The sequence below is a fragment of the Erithacus rubecula genome (genome assembly GCF_903797595.1).
Source record: "Erithacus rubecula genome assembly, chromosome: 21".
Taxonomy (NCBI): domain Eukaryota; kingdom Metazoa; phylum Chordata; class Aves; order Passeriformes; family Muscicapidae; genus Erithacus; species Erithacus rubecula.
In genome coordinates, this window is record NC_136673.1 from 9,799,245 (window position 1) to 9,823,790 (window position 24,546).

General features: G+C 55.1%; 1 protein-coding gene across 4 annotated transcripts in view; it reads left to right on the forward strand.

The window, feature by feature from the left end:
* RGS3 (regulator of G protein signaling 3) overlaps window positions 1–24,546 on the forward strand; it is a 76,295-nt gene that overhangs the window by 25,789 nt on the left and 25,960 nt on the right. For all 4 annotated transcript variants that reach the window (XM_079324078.1, XM_079324079.1, XM_079324080.1 and 1 more), the window contains 3 exons: window positions 1,251–1,334; window positions 6,185–6,296; window positions 14,117–14,157. In XM_079324078.1, the coding sequence (XP_079180204.1) occupies window positions 1,251–1,334; window positions 6,185–6,296; window positions 14,117–14,157 (237 nt within the window). The remainder of the gene's footprint in view (window positions 1–1,250; window positions 1,335–6,184; window positions 6,297–14,116; window positions 14,158–24,546) is intronic.

Genomic DNA, 24,546 nt, shown 5'->3' on the forward strand with positions numbered 1-24,546 from the left:
CTGTCCTTACAGAGAAGGATTTCTCCCCAGTATCCCATCCAGCCCTGTCCTCTGGCACTGGGAGCCATCCCCTGTGTCCTGTGCCTCCATCCCTTGTCCCCAGTCCCTCTCCAGCTCTCCTGGAGCCCCTTTAGGCCCTGGCAGGGGCTCTGAGCTCTCCCTGGGTCCTTCTCCTCTCCAGGTGAGCACCCCCAGCTCTCCCAGCCTGGCTCAGAGCAGAAGAAAAGGATCCAGAGCAGTAATGTCTTGACAGGGAATGTTCTGCCTCCACAGGTCCATGAGCTGTTTTAAGAAAACAGCTCTGGATTTGGTGGTATTAGTTCTAACTCCCTCTTTGCCCTTCATTTTGCCTTTCATATGGCCAGAACCCCCAAAATCTCATCTGCTCCATATATTTTATCTGCTCCATATTATTTATATTTATATTATCCTGTGGCAGTGGCATTGTCACCTCAGCTCAGCCTAGTGACTTCTTCTGGGGTGAAGCCATGCTCCACATTCCCTGTGACTCCAGCCTGAGCCATGGGGGCAGGGTGGGCTGGGCTAGAGCTGGGGCAGCTGTTTGACCCCCTCCCTCCTCCCTGATGGGTGACCCCAGCTTGTGTTCACCTATGGTTGTCCTTGGGCAGGGACACAACTGGCACTTTCTGCCTCCTTACTCCCAAAACTCCTCTTGGATTGTTCCTGGGAATCTGCCCCTTCAGGAGCTGGATTTTTTCTTTGCCCTGCCTGACCTGCAGGGCCCTGTGCAGACACCCTCCTGCTCCTGTGCTGCCCCAGGGTGATCCCAGGTGTACTCCTGAAGCTGTCCCATTCTCCAGCACAGACTGGGGGCTGGCTGTGGCACAGGAAGGGAAAGGAATTCTGGAAAGTTGCTTTGAGAGTGATCAGGTACAAATACTGGTGCCTGAGGGACGTGGGAACCTGAGGTGCCAGCAGTGTGGTTGTGCTTCCTGCTGACAAACACCCCTGACCCCCCTGCAGGGAGCCCCTGTCAGAGGCAAGGGCTGCTTGTCTTTTCACAGCTGGGCTGACGTAGGTGTGAGTGCAAGGCTTTGTTTTCTCCTCTGACTGGACTGCAGACTTTGTGTCCTTCTGAGCACAGTGCAGGGTGGCTTCTCCCCAGTGAGTTACAGCTCAAAGTGAAGACAAAGTGGGTTTGGTGGGTGGAAAGTGTATCTCACAAACCACACTGCTGCTGGAAGGTTTGACTGTTTCTTTTGTTTCTTTTTTTCCCCATCCAAACATAGCCCCTGGATCTTTGCAACCCAGCCCGGACTCTGCTGCTGTCGGAGGAGCTGCTCCTTCTGGAGAGCAGGAACAGAACTACACAGGTAAAACTCTTCCCTGTTGTCTGAGCTTTCCAAACCTGCTCTTCTGCTGTCTTACATAGAGGATTGAATCATAGAATCACCATGCTCTGGGTTGGAAGGGACCTTAAAGCCCATCCAGTGCCACCCCTGCCATGGCAGGGACCCCTCCCACTGTCCCAGCTGCTCCAGCCCCAGTGTCCAGCCTGGCCTTGGGCACTGCCAGGGATCCAGGGGCAGCCACAGCTGCTCTGGGCACCCTGTGCCAGCCCTGCCCACCCTGTCAGGGAACAATTCCTGCCCAATATCCCATCCAGCCCTGTCCTCTGGCACTGGGAGCCACTCCCTGTGTCCTGTGCCTCCATCTCTTGTCCCCAGGCCCTCTCCAGCTCTCCTGGAGCCCCTTTAGGCCCTGGCAGGGCACTTTGAGAAGGCACACTTCATTACAGTGAGAAGGGAAATGTTTCATTGTGCAGTAATTATACTGATATGATGCCTGGAAGGACTTCTGATCAGTTTATTGTGGGATAAACTAAATATCAAAATTCTTCTGTGCTAGAAATCAACTTTTGTTCCTGTTGCCTTTGGGCTCACAGAGAGGAAACTGTGGGTGGCAAATGCACATCAGTGGCAGCCCAGCAGGCTCAGGAGCAGGGGGTTTAGAGATATTTTGTGCCAGGTTAGAGAAGCACAGAATGACAGAATGGTTCAGGCTGAAAGGCACCACTGGAGGTCATCCAGTCCCATCCCCTTGTTCAGGGATCCCCTGAAGTGACTCAGGATTGTGTCCACATGGCTTTGCAGCATCTCTAGGGAAGGAGAATCCACAATCCAGAACTAGGAACAGACAGAACTCACTACAGATGTTCTCAGAATTTCAGTTCCTGACACAGTTCACATGTCCTGTCCAAATTCCTCTCCTTCTTCTTACTTCAGCTTTTCTGCCATGTTATTGGAGAGCTGTTGGAAATTTGGGGACATAACAGGACTTTGTCATCCTGTGGATGAGACAACTTTTACCACTCAAACTGGCAGAGTTTGGATATGCTGATCACATTTGCTGCTGGCTTCACTTGCATCCAACTGCAGAGTCTGCAAAGCCTTGGAATTTGGGAGAGAGGCAGAGCCCACTCCTGCTCTGCTAACCAGTGCCATTTCTCCTGGGGGAGTTTCAGAGGATGTCACAGTGTGATTTGGGGCTGAATTCAGTTGGTGTGAGCAATGTGTCATCTTCAATATTTGTAGAGGAAGTTCTGCTTCACTCATTTGAGTTTCTGGGTGGCCAACAGCAGAAGCCCAGAACCACTTCCCATCACTGGCCAGTACAAACCAGTGGAGGGTTGTGCCAAGTGACTCTTCTCTCTTTCCTTGTTCCTGAGCAAACTTTCTCCCATCTCCTGAAGGAGTCAACCTATCTCTCTGGAGGCTTGCCAGGGTCTGTCCTTTCCCTGACCTTACCTCTGGGGCAATCCTTATTCAGGCCTTAATCACATCCTGTCTAGACTTTGCTGCAATTCCCACTTTTCTGGTCTCCTGAAATCCCTCCAGCCCGTGGAGTGCCAGGGGAGCCAGCAGGGGATGGCACACAGGGTGTCCAGTGAGGGCTCTGGCCTTGTCCATCCCTTTCCCATGGACCTGGGGGCCTCCCAAAGCCCTGAGGTGTCTGCTCAGTGTGGGTCATGCTCCTGCCCTTCTCATCCCTCCTTTCTGCCCCTCTGGCAGCTCAGGATGGCCCTTCTGGAGTCCTGCAGCCTCATAGATGGCCTTGGCTGGCTTTATGCTTTTCTCTGTAGAGCAGGAGGCTTTCTCCTCTTTCTCTCTTCATTTCTGGGCACCTTTTCATAGTGATTTTGTTGCCTTGTTTTTCTTTACAAGGTGTGGTGTTGGCTGCCCCCAGGGCAGGGCAGTCCCAGGGCTGTCCCCTCCTGGGCAGCACACTGACCATTGCTCCTGCCTTCCCTCTTGGCTTTCAGTTTCTCCTGATTTCCCTCAGGAAACTCTTTCAACATGTCCCTGTCTGCTGTGCCAGTGCTTTGCCAGTTTTGTCCTGCAGCTGCTCAGGTCCCTCAGCAGAAGGGGCTTTGCTGTTTGCAATGGTGCAGAGCACACCCAGATGAGCAGTGTGGAGACATCAGGCTTAGCCTGTATGAACATTTCCCCCCTGTAAAATCTGTTCACACCCCCCTAAAAGGTCCATGTGACTGTGGCCATGTGGCCTCCATCACTCCAGCAATAACCCAGGGTGCCCATCTCTGTTTTCAGAGAGTCCTTCTGTCCTGTCAGCTGCTGCATTTCTGATTTTGGGGTAGGAAATTATTTCTGGTAAATACCCAAAGCTACTTTGTCCCTCAAGGAGCAGCTCTGGTGAATTCTATGACTTGCCTGGGTGAGCCCAGTTGTGTTTGTTGTTTGTTTGCCCTTGGCTTTTATGAATCCTGTGATTTTTCAGGGTAGATCTGTTTACCCAGGGCTGTTTCAGACAGGTGACAGTCCATCAGTGTTGATGGCAGCCCAGGCCAGAGCTCCAAGTTACTCCCCCAGTCTCCCCTTATCCCTGCTGCCCTGGGCTCACCCCTGAGTCCCTCCTCAGCTCTCAGGTGAGAGATGTGTCCAGCTCCCACCTCTGGGTCTGCCAGAGTCCGTGGAGCTGGGCTGCCTCTTCCTCTGTCCCTGCCCCTGTCTCTGTCCCTGTGGGTGGAAGGGGCAGTTTTTTTTTCCTCCCAACAGCCTGGAGGAGCAGAGATACCTCTATCAACTGCTCTCAGATCAAGTGCCTTCCTGGAAGCAGCATCTGATAGAGGTGCTTTTACAGACCCCACACTGGATGTGCTTTACCTTCTACATCCCAAGTACAATCCATCCCATCTTCCTGTAAAAGCTCAATGTTACCTGTAAATACTTACTCATGTAATTCCATTTCCAAGATTCCCTATTGAAACTTGCTTGGTTTTGAAGTGATTTTCCTGCTGCTCCCAGTCTTTTTTCTATCCTTTAAACTTCCACAGGTAGTAGGGTTTTAGTTTCTTTCCTCCATTTCTGCTGATCTGTTAGTTGATCAGGCTTTTATCTCCTTCACTTTGGGTTGCAACTCCCAAAATCCCTTCAACATCTCTTCTTTGGGTTTGAGAGAACTGAGATGACACTAGACATGTCCCAGAAAAGGGACATATTTTGGCACAATGTGGGCATGGGATGAAGGTTACAGCGCAGTTTCTACCTGGTTATTCTTTGTATTACCAACAAGACCAGAAGGAATTAAGAGAGTGGATGTGGGCACTGGACCAGCAGAGTGCTGAGAGCAGAGGAAGGGATTTTCCAAATAACACAGAGAAGATCAGCCCCTCCCTGGTTTCATTGTCAATTATAGCTCCACCAGCAGCTTTGTATTTACTGAGAATCCCACAGAAATGAATTTGCACTGCAAGGAGAAATCTTGTGGCAAGGGCTTGGTTTTGGATTCAGAGCCAGATGCTCTTCCCTGATGTGAGACTACCCAGCATGTGCTAGTGAACTCTTACCCAGCTTGTTCTCCTCAGGACGTGTCCACCAGGCACAGACACAGCTGTGCTGCCAGCTGGGACTGGGTTCCTGTGGGTGCAGAGTCACCTCTCTGTGCTCTCTCCCACCCCTCTGGGACTCTGAGTGTTAGCTCCTTTTGCAAAAGCATTGCTGAAAGGCCACAAACCCTTCCCTGCTGTGGCTCAGTGTTTCAAAACTTTCTCTTTGCTGTGGGGGCACCCCAAGTCACTCACCCTGAGCAGGTCTGGCACTCACTGTGCCATTGCCACATTGCAGCTGCTCCCTGGCATCTCTGGAGCCAGGCTGGAGCTCAGGGCAAGGCTCTTCCCTCCCCCAGAGGTGCTGGCACTGCCCAGGCTCAGGCTGGAGCTCAGGGCAAGGCTCTTCCCTCCCCCAGAGGTGCTGGCACTGCCCAGGCTCCCCAGGGAATGGGCACGGCCCCGAGGCTGCCAGAGCTCCAGGAGCGTTTGGACACCAGGGATGGACAGGCTGGAATTGTTGGGGGTCTGGCCAGGTACAGGGGCTGCACTGGCTGATCCTGGGGGGTCCCTCCAGCTCAGGGGATTCTGTGATTCCATGATTCTGTGGTGTTTGAGGCTCTCTGTGTGCCCCAGCTCCTGGAAGGTGGGACAGGCTCACACCTCAGCTGTGGCACCAACCTCATCCCTGGGATGCCTCTGGGTCCCGGATCTCCAGAGCAGTGGAGAAACTCATCCTTATTTTAAAGGTCCCATTAATCTGAACTAACAGGACTGGGGACCTCAGGCAAGACTTTTCCCCCTGGTGTGGAGTAGCTCCAGCCCCTGGGACACTTGAGGCACTGCTTGAGCACAGCTCTGGGCACAGCTTGGGCCAATGCTTCCTTTCCACCTCTGCTGTGGTTTGAGGTGTCAGGTTTGTCCCCTGCAGCTGCTCTTGTGGGTCTTGCTCTTGTGAAAACCAAACTTTCCTTTCTCACTGAGAGCAGTGAGTAGCTCCTCTGTGGGGGTGATCAGAGTGATCAGATTTGCTGTCAGGCTGCAACTTCTGCCCTGTACCAGGATTAGTGGGCGACTTTCTCCCTCCTGCTGCTCTGATTTGTAACTGGTGTGAGTGGGAGGTGGCAGCAGGGAGCAGCCAGGGTGTGTTTGTGTGGTGTGGGACTGTGGGGCAGCTTTGTCCCTGCTGGCTCAGGAGCCTCAGGAGGTGCTGCCCAGTGAGGGGAGTCTGTGTAGGGCTGGCTGGGTGCAGTGGCCACCAGCCCCTTGGGAAGGGCTGCCTGTGCCTCTCCCCAGGCAGAGGGCACTTCCAGAGCTGTTTCAGTGCCAGGAGATGAGCTCCCTAGAGCTTCTCCTCTGCTGCTCCTGTGCTTGCAGGTGACTCTCTTTGTCTACTCCGACCTGCTGCTCTTCACCAAGGAGGATGAGCCTGGGCGCTGCAACGTGCTGAGGAACCCTCTGTACCTGCACAGTGTCAAGCTCCAGGAGGGTGAGTGTCTGCAGCAGCAACTGGAGCCATTCTGGGGGTTTTCTGGCTACCTGAAAGGTTTCTGGCCAGCAGCAGGACAGCACCCTGCTGCCCTGCTGCTTCCAGTGCCTCCAAATGCAGCTTCCAGGTCATCCTTGCTGGGGTGCAGGGCCAGATTCACCCCTGCTAGCCCTGCATTAACCTGGCAGCTCCATCTCCTGGGACACCTCAGGAGCACTCAGGCCCTTTCCAGCCTTTTTGGGTCTCAGGATTTGAGCTGCCATTCCCCAGGACCTGTCTCCTGGCTGGTGCCACACTGTGACAGCAGGGGCTGGCCAAGGCTGGGAAGGGGAACTGAAGGCTTGAGGTTTCCCCCGTGGTGCCTCGAGGGAGTTCAGAGATTGGCTCCAAGGGTGGCTGGCCAAGCTCTGATGACCTTTACTTGGCTGCTTTGCTTTGCTACTTCTCTCTTCAGCCACCCACGGTTTCCCTGTTGCTCACATCCATCCCCTGCTCACCTCTCTGGGGAGGAAAGAACAGAGACAGGGACCTTGCCCTCACTCTGCACCTTGGCTGACACATTTTGTGTCCAGCTGAGGGCTCAGAGAGCTTCTAGGGAAAGGGAGACTGGAAATGGATTATTTCAGGCTGTACAAGACTCCCTTTAGCTCCTCAGGAACTAAAGAGGAATGAGGGAATTGCTCTACCACATACTATTTGCTACAGGCCACTTCTTGGCCCTGGGCCCAGTTTCACCTTGTTCCTTGTGTGCTGTGGTTGCTTTTTGGGTATGGGTTTGTTTTATGTACAGTTAGCTGGCTGTGGCACAGCTCCTCCTCCAGCCCAGGCACTGCCCTGGGACCCCACAGGGGAAATGGGGATGAGACAGAAGGAAAAGCTTTCCTGTCATGAGGTTGGTCAGACACTGAGTTGCCCAGAGAGGTTGTTGGATCCCCATGGAGATCTTCTGGAGGCATTCAGAGCTCCTGAGTGCCCAGGTCTGGGTGCTTTGGTCAGGGGATTGGACTCCAGAGCCCACCAGAGAGGCCCCTTCCAACCTGAATTACTCTGGAAGTGATGAGCCAATGTCTTTGTGCAGTCCTGTGGCCCTGACCAAAAGGAGTGAATCCAGATCTGAGCTGCTTCTCCAAAGGGATCCTTTTCTGGGTGAATGTTGCTGCTTCCCATGACTTTTCCCAGCTGAGCCATGAGCTCTGTGGATGGACTGTGTCTCTCACGTCCCACATTGTTCTGAGCCTCAATGCTGAACACTCAGGCTGCCTGCCAGTTGTTTTTTCTCATTTCCAGCAACGTTTCTGTTTCCAGATGAATTCCCTGACCTATTTGGTGGGAGCAGAAACACAAGGGAGGGAGATGGGGCACCACAGCCACGAGCCATTGAGAAAAGCCATTGAAGTCTCCTTGGGCTCAGTTGAGTGTGTTCTCAGCACTGCTTATTTCTAAGAAAGGAACCAAAGAAATTGTTCTTTGTTAAAATGCTTTTGGTCAGCTCCTGGACTATGTGTGTGTGCTGCCCCTGGCTGCTCCCAAAGGCTGGGGAATAGCTCTGCTCTTTTCACCTGCTTGGAGAAATCAGCTTCCCTGGGCTGCTCCTGGCTCTGTACACTGAGGTCTGTTTGCAGCAGCACAGAATTGTGCCTCCTTCACCACAGACACAGTGGATTTGTGAGCAGTTTTCTGCCACTCATTTCCCTGTTGCCATAATGACTTGGCTGGACCATGTCTGGAATAGCTTCCCAAGGCTCTCCAGAGGAGATGGGGTCCCTACAGCCCTGAGCCACCCCCTCCCTGTACTCTGGGAATCCAACAGCTGGTGTTCAGGAGCTCCAGCCCTGCTGCTTGGGGCAGGGCTGCTTGAGGTGGGTGGAGAGAGCACGAAGATGTCTGTGCCTCTTGGCTGCTGCTCTCCTGAATGACTGAATGGCCCATGAATAGGAACAGGCGTGTGGCTGCCTCCAACAATTGAGACATCTCCGGTGGACTCAGGGCCATTGTGCTGTTTCCTGTTCCTGCTCTGTGAGAGAGCAAATCAGTCTGATCTGCTTCACAATGCTCTCTCTTCCTGCTTTACAAGCCCAGCACAGGCTGATGAGCAGCAGTTCCCAGTGACACAGGGCTGTGACACTGTGGGAATTTCCACGTGCTGGGATGCTGGTTTCTCCTGGCTGGGTGTGCTCAGCTTTGGGACAGAGAGGAGCTTTGCTTTGTCCCCACACTGGGAGGCCCATCCTCCATCCCTGCCTGGGATCCTCCAAACAAGGGCTTCTCACCTGCTGCCTTGCTGGCCTTGCCATCCCAACCTGCTGTATGCTGCAGCTCCAAGATGCTCAGGGGCCAAGAGTGGGATTTATGGGCCTTCTGCCCTTGTTTGGGATGCTGGGGAGTGCCCAGGGCTTGCACCCTGCCACACTCCCCCAGGGACATGTGTCCCAATGGGACAAGCTTGTCCCCTCCTGGCAGCCAGGTCTGGATGTGCTCAGCAGCCTCCCCACACATCCAGGGCCTGGCAGCACCTTGTCCTGGTGCTGGCTGCAGTGCCAGCCTTGCTGAGCAGGAGGCAGCATTTGGGATCAGGTGCCTGCCCTCCCCAGGGCATTGCCACAGCTCTTGGGCTGTGCAAAGGAGCAGGAGCAGCTCCCCCATTTTCCCATCTTTCTGAACAACACCAGGCATGCACCCCCAAATCCTGTGAGCAGTGGGTGCTCAGGGAGGTGACTGAGGCAGAGCAGTGCTGAGAGCTGCTGCTGTGCAGGGTCAGTGTGGCTGTGCAGGGTCAGTGTGTGGCTGTGCAGGGTCAGTGTGTGGCTGTGCAGGGTCAGTATGTGGCTGTGCAGGGTCATTGTGTGGCTGTGCAGGGTCAGTGTGGTTGTGCAGGGTCAGTGTGTGGCTGTGCAGGGTCAGTGTGTGGCTGTGCAGGGTCAGTGTGTGGCTGTGCAGGGTCAGTGTGTGATTGTGCAGGGTCAGTGTGTGGCTGTGCAGGGTCAGTGTGTGGCTGTGCAGGGTCAGTGTGTCTGTGCAGGGTCAGGGTGGGGCTGTGCAGGGTCAGGGTGGGGCTGTGCAGGGTCAGTGTGGCTGTGCAGGGTCAGTGTGTGATTGTGCAGGGTCAGTGTGTGGCTGTGCAGGGTCAGTGTGGCTGTGCAGGGTCAGTGTGTGATTGTGCAGGGTCAGTGTGTGGCTGTGCAGGGTCAGTGTGGGGCTGTGCAGGGTCAGTGTGCGACTGTGCAGGGTCAGTGTGCGACTGTGCAGGGTCAGTGTGGCTGTGCAGGGTCAGTGTGTGATTGTGCAGGGTCAGTGTGTGGCTGTGCAGGGTCAGGGTGGCTGTGCAGGGTCAGTGTGTGGCTGTGCAGGGTCAGTGTGGGGCTGTGCAGGGTCAGTGTGTGATTGTGCAGGGTCAGTGTGGCTGTGCAGGGTCAGTGTGTGGCTGTGCAGGGTCAGTGGGGCTGTGCAGGGTCAGTGTGGGGCTGTGCAGGGTCAGTGTGTGATTGTGCAGGGTCAGTGTGTGGCTGTGCAGGGTCAGTGTGGGGCTGTGCAGGGTCAGTGTGTGGCTGTGCAGGGTCAGTGTGGGGCTGTGCAGGGTCAGTGTGGGGCTGTGCAGGGTCAGTGTGGCTGTGCAGGGTCAGTGTGGGGCTGTGCAGGGTCAGTGTGGGGCTGTGCAGGGTCAGGGTGGCTGTGCAGGGTCAGTGTGATTGTGCAGGGTCAGTGTGGGGCTGTGCAGGGTCAGGGTGGCTGTGCAAGGTCAGTGTGTGGCTGTGCAGGGTCAGGGTGGCTGTGCAGGGTCAGTGTGATTGTGCAGGTTCAGTGTGGGGCTGTGCAGGGTGAGTGTGGCTGTGCAGGGTCAGTGTGGGGCTGTGCAGGGTCAGTGTGTGGGGCTGTGCAGGGTCAGTGTGTGGGGCTGTGCAGGGTCAGTGTGGGGCTGTGCAGGGTCAGTGTGTGGCTGTGCAGGGTCAGTGTGTGATTGTGCAGGGTCAGGGTGGCTGTGCAGGGTCAGTGTGTGGCTGTGCAGGGTCAGTGTGTGGCTGTGCAGGGTCAGTGTGGCTGTGCATGGTCAGTGTGGCTGTGCAGGGTCAGTGTGGGGCTGTGCAGGGTCAGTGTGTGGCTGTGCAGGGTCAGTGTGGCTGTGCATGGTCAGTGTGGCTGTGCAGGGTCAGTGTGTGGCTGTGCAGGGTCAGTGTGTGGGGCTGTGCAGGGTCAGTGTGGCTGTGCAGGGTCAGTGTGGGACTGTGCAGGGTCAGTGTGGCTGTGCAGGGTCAGTGTGGCTGTGCAGGGTCAGTGTGTGATTGTGCAGGGTCAGTGTGTGGCTGTGCAGGGTCAGTGTGTGGCTGTGCAGGGTCAGTGTGTGTGGCTGTGCAGGGTCAGTGTGTGGCTGTGCAGGGTCAGTGTGTGGCTGTGCAGGGTCAGTGTGGGGCTGTGCAGTGTCAGTGTGTGATTGTGCAGGGTCAGTGTGGCTGTGCAGGGTCAGTGTGGCTGTGCAGGGTCAGTGTGTGATTGTGCAGGGTCAGTGTGGCTGTGCAGGGTCAGTGTGTGGCTGTGCAGGGTCAGTGTGTGGCTGTGCAGGGTCAGTGTGGCTGTGCAGGGTCAGTGTGTGGCTGTGCAGGGTCAGTGTGTGTGGCTGTGCAGGGTCAGTGTGGGGCTGTGCAGGGTCAGTGTGGGGCTGTGCAGGGTCAGTGTGGCTGTGCAGGGTCAGTGTGGCTGTGCAGGGTCAGTGTGTGTCTGTGCAGGGTCAGTGTGGGGCTGTGCAGGGTCAGTGTGGCTGTGCAGGGTCAGTGTGTGTCTGTGCAGGGTCAGTGTGGGGCTGTGCAGGGTCAGTGTGGCTGTGCAGGGTCAGTGTGGGGCTGTGCAGGGTCAGGGTGGGGCTGTGCAGGGTCAGTGTGTGTCTGTGCAGGGTCAGTGTGGGGCTGTGCAGGGTCAGTGTGGCTGTGCAGGGTCAGTGTGTGTCTGTGCAGGGTCAGTGTGGCTGTGCAGGGTCAGTGTGGGGCTGTGCAGGGTCAGTGTGGCTGTGCAGGGTCAGTGTGTGTCTGTGCAGGGTCAGTGTGGCTGTGCAGGGTCAGTGTGTGTGGCTGTGCAGGGTCAGTGTGGGGCTGTGCAGGGTCAGTGTGGCTGTGCAGGGTCAGTGTGTGATTGTGCAGGGTCAGTGTGGCTGTGCAGGGTCAGGGTGGGGCTGACAGAATGTCCTGTGCCCTTGTCACAGGAGATGTGGGGAGCAGAGCTGGGGTTCATCCCAGGCATCTCCCACCTCTTCAGTGCCAGGTTGTGCCTTTCCCATGTTTTTCCGGGCTCTGTGGCACATCAGGCCCTGCTGCTCCACCCTGACCCTCCATAGACTAGAGAACATGGAAGCAATCCTGGCAAACCTGGTTGTGGTGAAATCTGCACCTGCCTGGCTCTGCCATTGCCCTCCAGCTCCCCTTGTGCCTTGCCAGGGGTCAGCCCTGCCTCCAGCCCAGCTGTGTTGGGCTGGGTTCATTACTGCAGTTCTCCCTAAAGGCTGGGAGAAAATGGGATTTAAGCCATTCCTTAGGCCAGACTGGCTCCCTGCTTTGTATGCCCTGAGCTGCTGGGCCATGTGGAGCAGTGAGTATTGGAGGGACAGGGAACAGGAGCTGCTGGCTCTGGAGGTACTGGTGCCAGGATTCACAGCTCAGGAGAGAGGAATTTGGAAGGGAACTCAATTCTGGTGGGTTTGGATCTTGTCAAATCACTTGTTATTGCAGAAGGAATGCAGAGAGGCCCAAGAGGACCAGGGTCATTCCCTGGGCTGTTACACTCCAACATTGCTTTTCTTTACTGAGGATCCTCACATCAGCAGGGAAAACCTGGTTAAAGCTCCTGAGGAAGCAGGGCTGGGATGTGTTGGTCCTCTGTGACCTGCTCTGGCAGTCAGCCTGGAGAGGTTCTGCTGCAGGGAAGAGCAGGGCCAGGCTCAGGAGCAGCAGGAGGGGCTGGTGGACTCCAACATCCTGCTTCCAAACTCTGCCTTTCCAGGGAAAAGTGCTGGGTGAGGGGCTCCAAGGGGCTTCACAAGGAAAATGGGCACTGGTCCTGCTGGGATTTATGGAGGAGGGGCTGGGAGCTCTGGGCACTGCCATGGGGAGCAGGGGATGTTTCTCAGTGTGCAGAGGTGAGGGGTGGGCTCCCAGCCAGGCCCATTCTGCACCTGCTGCCAGGGTCCAGCATCCCTTCCCTTCTGGGAATGATGGCTTGGAGGGCCAGGCTCCCCTCACCTCACCTTGGGAGAGCACAGGGAAGGTTTTGGGAACACACAGAGGCTCTTCAGCTGAGAGGGCCACAGCAGCACTGCCAGTGGTGCTGGGCTCCAGCAGCCACTGTGACACAGTGTCCTGGTGTCCCTGCAGGGATTTTCCACCCCATGTCTTGCAAAATGCATTAAAACTGAAGCTGCCAATGGCAACAGAACTGCAACCCCACAAAGGGCAGCTGGAATGAACACCCAGCAAAGGGCTCCAGGCCACTTCTTCATGGGTTTCACATTGCCCTGGGAGTGGCACCTGAGTCCCTCAGTGGGTCACAGCTCTTATCTGGACATTTGGCTGCTGCCTGCAGCAGGAGAATTGTTTTCCTCTGGGGAATAGGGTGTTTCAGCCCTGTCCAGAGCCTGTTCCCATCCAGCAGCTCAGGCTGCTGAAATGAAGCAGAGCTTGTGCTGACACTGCTTTCAGTGGGATCTGTGCCATGCCCAGGCTTCAGCCCCAGCTCCTGGCACAGATAATGTCATTAGGAGCCTTAGGGATGCAGCAGCCCCACGGTGCTGCCAAGGGCAGTGCTGCTGAGAAGGAGCCAGCCAGCTCCTGGAGATGGGATGTCCTGCTCTGGAGAAGGGGTGTCCTGCTCCAGAGCTGGGGTGACCCTGTCCTGGGGCAGTTTCCTGTCCTCCTGTGAGGCTGGTGGACACCTGGAGCTGGCTTCCCTCGAGGCTGGGGACACACCAGGGCCAGGGCAAACCTTCAGGGACCCCTTTTGGTTGGGTGCAGGGAAGGCTGGACCTGCCTGGTGGAGCAGCTGGAGTCTGACACCTCCTGGGATATCTGGCAGCAAGCTGAGGAGCTGTTCTGGGCTGCTCCATGATTCAGAAAGATGTGGGTGGCAGAGCTGGTCATTGTGTTGTCCCCAGCACCATCTCCTTTCACAAAGCTCTGGAAGTGCAAGTTCCTTGTTTGGGTCTCCCCAGTGTCCCAATGCTGGGACACCCCAGTTTGCCCTCAGCTCAAAAGGGCAGGATGAGCTCTTCCCCCTGCCCCATGCTGCTGCTTCCCATTGCTCTGGGATTTGGCTCCATCCCTGGCAGAGGCACTGCCCCAGCTGCTGGCACTGGTGGAGACTGGGACAGGCAGCAGGATCACCCAGGACTTGGGGCAAGAAGCTGGGAATGAGATGTAGGAACCAGAGCTTCTCTGTCAGTCCTCCTGGGAGTGAAGTGCCCACAGGGATAAGATGGAGAAACCCATCCCTGATTCTTCTGAGGGGCTGTGGGAGCTATTTTGCTTCCCCTGGGAAACTCCCACAGGCTGCATGTGCCAAGGCAGGTTGGGCAGCAGAGCCTGCACGTGGTGTCTGAGTGAAACAAACCCTTCTGCAGAGGAGACACCCCCAGGAGGGTCCCTGGCAGGGCAGTGGGTCCCTGCAGGTCCCGCCCGTGCCCGGCCCCAGCAGATGCCACATACATCACCCAGGTCACAGCCTGGTACTGGGACAACAACAAACACTCATTCAGTGCTGTGTCTCAGCCAGCTCCTCTGCCAGTGGCTGCACTTGCAGAAATGTGGATGCAGCTTCGCTCTGATCCTGGCTTTTCTTCCCTGCAGGTTCAGAAGATCGCAAGTTCTGCATCCTTTACCTGGCAGAGGTGAGTGCTGCTCTTTTCCACTTCAGCTTTCCAGTGAGGCTGGACAGGTACTGACAGCTCTGATCCTTTCTTCTGGGGAAAGGAGCACTCAAAAAACTGATTTTAACTTCCCTTTAAATTTGCCAGAAGTCTGGAAAAGAGACATAATGGCTGTAGAATGTATGAATAAGAAGCTGCTCAAAGGAGCTTGGGCAGCACTAGGACAGGTTTCTTTTCCCTTTCTCCCTGTGGATCTTCCTTGAAGCATCTCACTTTTGTTTTCTCTTAGGATTCCTTCCTCTGGAGGCAAGATTTCTTTCCCAAATGTCTTGTCATTATTTTTAGGCACTTTGCTTTTCTTCTCTTCAAACATCCAGATTTGGAGCCCTCGAGTAAAATAAGGAAGCCCAGTCTGAATGACAGAATCATAGCTCTAAACCCACATGTAGCTAAGTGCTCCATCAGATTTGGGCTCACCCAAATTGGCACAGCCTCTTTTTTCAAGTCAAGGACTCTGCAAAAATTGGTTCACACTGGACCTCCCTAATCATTGAAGGCTGTGAGGTTTTTTTCCCTTTTCCAGTGACTTTACTGTGTTCCTGCTTTCAAGGCCTTGCATTTTCTGAGGTGGGTCTGGGAAAGCTCCCCAGGGCACAGAGGAGAAAGGCAAACATTGCTCAGCGGCACTGTGGAATAATGAACCATTGTGAAGGCTGGGTGCAAATGCTCAGCATAGAAGTTGTTCACCTTGAGTGGCTGGAGCTGGGCCAGGGCACCACTCACTGCAGCATCCTCCACTCCTCTCTTGTTCCCTCCCTGCTGTTCCTTCCTTGCCTCCTCTGTTCTTTCTGGGGTGGCAGGGCAGGAGCTGAGCCTCCCCTCAGGGTTTGCTCCCTGTGTGTCCCAGGGCAGTGTCACCCTGGGCTGGTGACAGCTAATCCTGGGCTGTGACTCAGCCAGGCTCTGCTGGGTGTTGGGATGAGGCTCTCCAGCATTTTCTCAGGCCCTTGGAAAAATGCACTCAGAGCCTGATATTTGATTTAGAAGCTTAGTGTCCCTAAGTACAAGTGACCAAAAGAGATCTGGCTGTGTTTCATGAGGTCTTGAAGAGGTGAAGAGGTGTCTTTGGCAGTGCTGGCTTTCTTCTTTCTTCTTTTTTCTTCTTTTTTCTTCTTCTTCCTTCTTCTTTCTGATTTGCTGTGAGAGCTCTGGTGATGGAGATCTCTTGCTTCTGTTGTGGCTGGAGTGGAGTAGTTGGATAGAAAATGTGAGATTTTTGCTTTCATACCTCCTGTTCCCCCACAGACTTGGGACTTTCTCTGCTAGAAACTGTTCACCCAGTAGCTGAAACTCTTTTAACACAGGTAGAAACAACAGTGGCTGAGCATCATTTTTGTGCTAAGGACTGACATATTCCTTCCAGACTCTTCCTTCACCATGAAAACTTTGACTGTTTTTGTAGCTCTGACTTGATCACAGGCTCATAAAGATCTTGCAGAGAGCACAACTCTTTTCTTTTAAGGTTCCTTGTTGTGTGATATAAAACCACCTTTTTGGCAGTTTGGTGTTGTAGTACTTTTAGCACTCCAGAAAATCCGTTTACACTGCATTTCAAGCTTGCATGTAACTAAAACCTGTCAAGGAAAGTCTTTACATAATGCATCAACATATGCTGGGGTTTTGTCTCTTTAGTAGAGTATGGCTATACAGTGGATTGGAGTGGCTTTTCTAAGTTATTAAATATAGCCCTAGGCAAGGCTGGCTTTTTAAATAAGTGGCAAGATCTCTAAAAACACCTGGGAAAGAGAGGGGAAAAAAAATGTAGCTCTGAGTTGGCCACACTGTGGGATTCTGCAAACCTTTCTTGTTCCTCCTGGGCTGTTTTGGGACAGGTCTCCAGTGGGGTGGGATTTCCCAGCCTGTGGTGACCAGCAGCTCTGCCATGTGCAGGACCCAATGGGGGGGTTCAGCCCAAGCTTTGGGGTGACATTGGGGCAGCCCCTGGCTCAGGGACAGCCCCTTGGCAAGCAGGACGTGCCCCCTGCCACCCCTTCCCTCCCAGCCCCAGGGCTGGTGTCTGCCCTGAGCCAGAGGGGCCACCTGGCTGCAAGGTGAGGGACAGAAACCTTCCAACTGCAGGTGCAGGGGCTCTCCAGCAGTGGGAAATTGGGGTTTGAAAGGGGAACTGAGTGGGAGATGTTCTGTGAGTCAGCACTGAGCCAGGGCAGCATGGGGCTCTCCCAGCAGACTTCTCTTCTGGGAAACAGTGACCTGCAGGGGCTGGGGATGGGTCAGGAGAGCAGGAACCTCCCAGATGGGCAGCACAGGGCTTGTAGGGCTCAGTGAATTGCCCCTGGCCCCAGGTGGAGAGATGGGCTCTGCTGGAAGAATGGAATGTTCTGGGAGCCAGCCTGGGAGTATTCCAGCAGTTGATTCCTACAGGGAAGCCAGGAAGAAAATTTCCTTCAGGTTTGTCTCTCTTGTCTTCCTTGCATGCACATTTTAGAGCAAATCTTTGCTTCCAGGGCTGTGGGGGTGTCACCAGGAGGCTGGGAGGGGTGGTCCCCTCAAAGGTGTCCCTTCAGGCTGGCTGCTCCCAGGAACACTGCAGGGGAGTGGGGAGGGTTTGGTGCCTCTCTGGCCTGGTTGGGGGGTGGCTTTGGGTGATTTTTACAGTGGGCCTGCGCTCAGATGAAGGAGGGGAAGTGGCACTTACAACACACACAGGGCTGGGGAGGATCCCTGGGCCATCCCAGTACAGCTCTCCCCATCACCTGGTAAATCTGGTGTCCAGTGGGTGCCACACTCTGGTTGTGACAACTTCTTCTGACCTGGTGAAAAGCTCAGCCTCCTTCCTGACTGTAGGAGCAGCCCACTGCAAGAATGTCCCTGGGGACAGGGAGAGGGGCTGGCACTGCCCTGGGGACAGGGAGAGGGGCTGGCTGTGCCTTGGGGACAGGGAGAGGGGCTGGCTGTGCCCTGGGGACAGGGAGAGGAGCTGGCTGTGCCCTGGGGACATTCAGGCCGCTGGGAATTGGGGTGTGGCAGGATCAGGACTGTCTGGGTGCCACCCCCTGACTGCTGGTGGCACCAGAGAAGATGAGGAGGGACAGGGCAGGGTGTGTGAGCTGTCCTGGCTTTTTGGCCCCGTGTCACCTGCGGGTCTCTCCCCATCCTGCCCTGCTCTGCCCCAGCCCTGGCACTGCTCTGTGTGTGCTGAGCCCTGTCCTGGCTCAGCCCCTGGCACTGCTGGTGGCCCGGGGGGTTGTGGCACTCTCAGCTGGGCTCCTGTCGCCCTGGGCTGGGCAGACACATCCATTGTGCTGCTCTGATGGGCTGGGAGGTCGGAGGCAGCTCTTGAGCTGCTGATTCTTGCCCACAAATCATCTGCAATGAACACTAATGTGTTTAGTGCTGCTGAGAGCTGAAAGGAGCCCACGGGGCCGGGCTGGCTCTGCCTTTGCTGCAGGAAGAGCTCTCTGCTGAAGCCTTGAGCTGCTATTGCTCATCCTGAGCCTTTCTGAGTAATGTTCTGACCCATAAGGTCACAAATTTGCATTTGGATCTGACAGGCTACAAAAAGAAAGTATGTTCTAATACCTGTGAGTTGCTTAATTTATTATAAACATGAGAGAAAATTCCAACCTTCAGGAAGTGTCACCAAAAAGCTACTGCTGGTCATCCTGTCTAATTGTGTGTAATAAATCAGTGCACAGAGTTTAAACCATGGGCAGTTTGGTTATTTGCAGGCACAGCTAGCAGGAGCTGCAGAGCCTGGTGTGGGTTCCAGCACAAAGGGTGTTTGTTTTATGGGATCTGCAAGGTGTGAATTGCAGGGTTTGGAGATCCTGAGTGCAGGTGGACCCGATTCTGAGGGACACTTGGCATCCTGGAAAAGCTAAATGTAGAATGGGATTGGAAAGGATGGGAAGGCAGAGGGAGGGTCTGCACTGAGCTGCCCCCTTTGGGGGTTTGTGCCTCCTGGAGGCTGAGGCACAGCTCTGATTGTCCCAGCACTGACACCAGCCAGGATTTTGGAGGTGAAGGTGGTACTTTGTGATCTCAGGAATGCTGTGTGTGCCTGGAATCACAGAATCCCAGAACAGATGGGTTGCCAAGGCAGGTCACCCAGAGCAGGTGAGACAGGAACGTGTCCAGGTGGGTTTGGGCTGTCTCCAGAGAGGGAAACTCCACACCCTCCCCGGGCACCTGATCCAGAGCTCTGCCATCCTCATGGAGAAAAGTTCCTCCTCATGTTGGGTGGAACTCCTTGTATTTTAGTTTATGGCCATTACATCTCCTCTATTTTTTTTATTTGCCAGCTGATATGTTAAAAATTCCTGCCAGTGCATTGAGACCTGGCCTGGGCATCTTTCCTTTCAGGATTTTAGATCCAAAGAGCACAGTTTGAAGCTGAACAGCCCCTGCCTGTGACAGCTTCTGGCTGATTTGAGCACTGCAGTGGGTGGAACTGGCACAGGGTGCCCAGAGCAGCTGTGGCTGCCCCTGGATCCCTGGCAGTGCCTAAGGCCAGGCTGGACACTGGGGCTGGAGCACCTGGGACAGTGGGAGGTGTCCCTGAGGTGAGCTTTAAGGTCCCTTCCAACCCAAACCAGTCTGGAATTCAGTGTGGACCCACATTTCTGCACCCCACAGGATTTGGGGTGTGAGAGTTTGTCTGCATTTTCCCCATCCTCCCTATTCCCTGCAGGGCACACAAGCCTGGTGGGATGTGTACAAGCTGTCAGAAGGAAATGTTTGCTGCTGGTGGGAATGGGCAGCCTCACAGGGAGCCACGTGGAGCTGTGAGTGCTCCAGGGCTGTGTTCACACCCTTCCCTGCTCCGGAAATATCCTGCTGAGAGGAAACTGCAGGTCAGGGGTTTAATGCATTGTTACAAGTGTTTGATTCAGGCCCAACATATTCAGACCAAATGGACTCAAAACCAAACAGCTCAGTAAGTTTTTCCTTTGAAAAGCACTGGCAAATCTGATTTTTTTTTTCTTCTGGAAGTTTTCATCTGCAGACACCAGAGTTTGTCTTGGGAAACTTCTCCAACAGAAAATCCTTCCAGTAGCAGCTCCCTGTGCTGCTGTGGTGAGCACTTGTCCACAGCTGAGCAAATTGATGCCATGAATGTGTGCCTGAGCTGGCTTTGCCTTGGACATGCCCATCCTGACTGCACAGGAAATGCCACTGTCCCCCACCTTGTCCCATCAGAGACAGACTGGTCCCATCAGAGACAACCCCAGACTGGTTTGGGTTGGAAGGGACTTTAAAGATCATCTTGTCCCAGCCCTGCCATGGCCTTGGACACTTGCAGGGATGGGGCAGCACAGCTGCCTGGGCAGCCTGGCTCTGTGTGGGCACATCCTGCACCAGAGGGTCCCTGTGGGCCCTGCTCCTGTTCCCACCCTCAGCTGCTGCAAGGGAATGCTCTGAGCAAATGAATCCCATCAGTGCTGCAGCCTGTGGGATGTGCTCCACTCCATCCATGGCCCTGCTTATTCCACAGGAGCATTCATTTCCCAGAGTGTTCTCTGCTCCTGCTGGGAGCCAGCACTGCTCACTGAGTGCCCTTTGGGATGTGGCACTGTCCCAAAGGGAGGAGCCAGGGAGAGCCCAGGCTCTCCAAACAGCAAATGTGAGTTCTGGGAAAAGCAATTCACTGATGGCACAGAGGACAAGCCTCAGGGATGCTCTGGGACACGGCAGGTTTTATACACCTGGGTAGTTTTGGAGTTGCCTGTTCAGGACACGTCATCAGGAGAGTTTGCAAGGAGAATTTTGGGCACTGTCCTGGCACACCTTGGGCAGATGGTTTGGTGATAGGGAAGAGGGAAAAAGGGCTGGGCTAGGGCTGGCATCAAATCTATGTGACCAGGTGAACAGCTGAAGGGAATTTGTTGAGTGAGAAGGGAGTGGAGATGAGCCTTTGTCTGGGAAATGGGCTGTGTGCTCTGTTAGAGTTGTATCTCAGTTTCCTCTCTTTCACAATAGGACCAGAGATGGTGCTTGTCTGGTCTGTGGACTTGTCCTGCACAGGGGGAAGGATCCTGGGGCTGCAGGGGCTGGGGTCAATCACAGTCTGGAGAGTCACAGTCTGGAGACTCCTTCTCTCCAGTTTTGTGACGTGATTATTCTAGAGAACAGAGTTGTGTCCCTCTGCCTTCCTCGCTCTGCTCCCAGTCCTGTTCAGTGGAAGGGGGACTCCCTTTGCTCCTGGGGACCAGGAGATGTTACCAGACAAAAAATCCTTTCCTGCTCTCTGACATGTCCTTTGTTTCCTCTGTGGCTCATTTCTGGGATGCCTCAGAGCTACCCCAAGCCTTGAGTCACCCATCTCACATGAGCTGGACATAAGACCCTCTGCCACACTCACAGCAGCAGCTTAACTCTTTCCTGAGCTGAGCTTTCCACTTTCCTCCCTCCAAAGGCCATCAGGTCCCAGCCCTTGCATTTCTCTGGGTTGTGATGAGCAGTCCAAGCTGCAGGTGCAGTGAGACAACGTTAGAGCAATGGAAAAGCTCCTTTGGAGGATGCAGTGCACCCATTGCAGTGTCCCAGATGCTGAGACACTCCTGACCTGCCCAACCCAGCATCCCCATGACAGCCCCAAACTGCAGCTGCACTGGAATGTGCCCCTGCTCCAGGCTGTCCCTAGGATGTCCCTGGAGCTGGAGCAGCCCTGGCAGTGGCTCTGGAGTTGGTGGCCAGGCTGCTGCTCTGTGCAGATAGACCCTGGGCTTCCCCTCCTCTGCCTGGGAGGATCCCTGGCTCAGATGTTGAGTGACACCAGTAGCAGATCCCCAGGCTGGCATCACCCTGGGCACAGGGCAGCTCCTGGGCACTGCCAGCCCCCAGTTCAGGGCTCTGCAGCACAGCAGGGAGTGCTGGTGTCCCAGCTGAGAAACATCACAGGGGCACTCTGCTCTCCTGGTTGTTCCACAGCTCAGCCTGAACTGAGTATTGAGATAACCAAAAGACATGGGGCTTTCTCCCCCAGCCTGAATTCTGGGGTCACATTTCCCAGATGTTGGCAAAAAGAAGCATTGATATGGTGCAGTTACAGTGCTAGAGAGATTTTTAAAAGGCCCTGCTTTCAGAGGGCCCTGGGGCTGTTTGCACAGGCTGGAGCTCTCTGTCCATGCCAGGGGAGAGGTGTGGGAAGCTCTGGGGCTGTGCTGGCACTGGCTGTGTAAACTTGGAGTTGCTGGGGGCACTCAGCTCTGAGCTGTTTTCCTCTTCCCTGAGAGGAAAGGATGTTTGCTGAGCAGGAAGGTGCTGGCCCTGCTCTGTTTGCCAGAGTGGTGTTTGCAGCTCTGTGCCTGGCTCTTTTTAGGGATTCCTGTGAAGGCTTTTACCTGATGAGCCACTTAAGGACAACTGCCTGACCTGGGAAAACAGCTCTATGTCATCCCTGGGTGCTCCACAGTGGGTGGAAAAGGTTCTTCAGGCTGATTTTCCTCCTGGAGGTTTAACAGAGAACCACAGAATAATAGAATGGTTTGGTTGGAAAGGACCTTAAATCTCATCTTGTTCCATGCTGCCATGGCCAGGATGCCACTCCATAGATCAGATTGTTCAGGGTCCTGTCCAACCTGGCCTTGAGCACTTGTAGGGATGTGACATCCACCCCTCTGGGCATCCCCCAGCTGGTGCCATCCTCATTGCTGTGCCCACAGCAGAGCACACAGAGGTTGCTGTGTGCTGTCCCTGTGAGCTCTGTGCACATCCTCCCCTGCAGCACTCCTGGCACCTCCTGGGCACCCCAGCTCTAGCAGAGCCCCTGCTCTTTCTGCCAGTTTGTTTTATGGCATCACCAGTGTGCCCAGCAGTCAGAAACCACAGGAAGAGCTGTGGTCCCCCCCACTGCCCCCAGCATGGGAGCAAACAGAACTTTCTCACCAGCCCATGGCTGGTGGTGCATGAAGTCAGCAGGCAGCAGTGGCCTGTGCTTTGTGCACAGGATATTCCCAGGCTGGCTGTTTCTGTTGGGGAAGGTTTGCTCTGTGATTTGGAGCTATTGTAGTCTGGAGCAGTTTCCGAGGTACTTCCCCTCTGGGATCTCTGCTGGCTTTGGCCATGGCCCAACACCCAGAGCCTGGGAGGCCAGGGGCTGCCAGGGCTGGGCTGGGAGCCCTGTCCCCAGAGCACCCTGCCACCCACCCTGTGCAGAGAGCAGCCTGGGAAGGAGCAGAAATGCATCCCTGCATCTGTGGGAGGAGATTGCCCAGAGCAGCTGTGGCTGCCCCTGGACCCCTGGCAGTGTCCAGAGCCAGGCTGAAGGGCTGGAGCAGCCTGGGACTGTGGGAAGTGTCCCTGCCATGGCAGGGGTGGCACTGCATGAATTTTCAGGTCCCTTCCACCCCAAACCAGCCTGTGATTCTATGACATGACCCCTTCCTCCCACCTTGGGGCTGTGTTTCTCACACAGCCAGGGGAGACAGAGGTGAGAGAACAGCCCTGGGCTCTGCTGGGGACTGAGCTCAGGGCACAGAGGTGTCAGACTGAGTCTGGCTCCTTATTTCTGTGGCTTCTCAGCTCTGCAGTGTCACACAGAGCCCTGCACAGAGGGGTGTCTGCAGTCAGGAGCTCAGTGTGCAGGGTCTGGGAGCTCCTCCTGTGATGCTGTCATTCCCTGGGTGCTCCTCTTGGGATTTAGGGGTTACAGAGCCCACAGATCCTCCTTTGTGCTGTCTGCATGGCCAGACCTCTCACCTGGCTGCCTTGGGGTTGGGTCTCAGCCTGGGGATGCAGAGGGAACTTTCCCTGCAGATGATCCTTGTTTGCAGCAGGGCCTGTCTGAGGCTGGTGTTGGCCAGCTTGGCTCATTCTCTGCAGTAACTGCTGTGCTTTCCTGCTCTCCCCTGGGCAGAGTGGGGGTCTTGTGCTGCTCCTGCCCTGGAGCTGAGGCTCACAAGGCTGCAGAGCCCAGCACACAGCACTGCAATAACATGTTTGGCACTGGGGGCAGGCAGGCAGAAAGCCACTGGCAGCCACTCCAGTCCCTGCCTTTATCTGGTGGCAAACGCCCCCTTCACACCATCTGCATCCTCCTTTCCCAGCACTGTGAGATTAAACCCTGCTTTCTCTCTGTAAATATTGGCAGGCCCAGAGCAGCCTCCCTGAAGGAAAACAATAACAGGGAGGCTGTTCCCAGCTCATGGGGCAGCACAGCTCCCTGTCCCCCTCCCCAGCCTGCCCTGTGTGCCCAGCTCGGTGCCCAGCATGGACCAGGCTCCAGGGACACGAGTTTTATCCCAGATCACACCCAGCCCTTCATCTGGCTGCATCCCAAGGGACTTTGCCTGGGTTTGGAGGCAGCCACGGGTGCTCAGCCCCTGTGGGTTGGGCTTTCCCCAGTCCAGGTGGGAGATTTTGGGAGAGCAGGTTTAGGGAAAAGCAGAGCTCTTTCCTTGGGAAATGTACTTTGGAGAGGTTAAATGTCATTGTGGAGGAATAAAATAATAATAAAATGTGTACATGTTGGATAAATGCAATTTTGACTGCTCATGTCCCCCACAATACCTGGGACACACATTGGGGTGGCTGCCTTTGCCTGAGTTCTGGAGCAGAGGGCAATCTGCTCTCCTGGCTGTGATTTTCCTGGCTGGCTGAGGTCAGGGAGCCTGCAGCAGCTGAGGGGAGCAGGAGGAGCAGAGGGGCACTTTGCTCTCAGCAGCCAGCAGGAGCTGAGCTTGCTGTGTGCTAAATTCAATCAAAGAGATGGGCTGTAATTAAATCAGTGAGGGGCTCAGGGCAGGGCTAGGTGAGCTCTGTGTCTGTCACAGCCAGGGGACATGAGATGTCCTTGGAATTGCTTTGAGCCTCGCCCCAGGGGAGTCACAGCTCTTGGCAGGGCTGGGAGTGTGCAGCACTTACCGCACTGGGATGGGCTCACAGCTGCCCCCGTGGCTTTGGGGCTCTGCTGAGTTCTTGCTTCATTCTCTTCTGACCACAAATGCGGGGCAGGGAGATGCCAGCCTGGATTCCATCCCAGCAAATGGGTGCTCATCCTCTCCTCTGGAGATGATTGGGTGTCACAGTGGTCCAGCCTGGTGACCTGCTGCTGTGGGACTGGGAGAGACTGGGACATCCAGGATGGGAAAAACTGACTGTGACACTCCAGGGATGCTCAGAGCATCACTGCCACCCAGCATCTGGGGACAAGGGGGAGCCCCACCACTTCCTGTCCCTGAATCCCAAACCTCTGTTCATTCTGATTGTGCTCAAGAAGCCTGGGAAGGAATTTTCAGTGTTTAAACCTGGAAGAATAAGTGTGGGGATGTCCAGGCATAAGAAAGTTCAATCCTTCTCTTCCATGGAAGTCTCCTCTCAGGGGCAAAGGACTGAACCAGAGCCCTCTTTCCCAGGAGGTGATGTGGGAGCTTGGTTTATTTACCACTT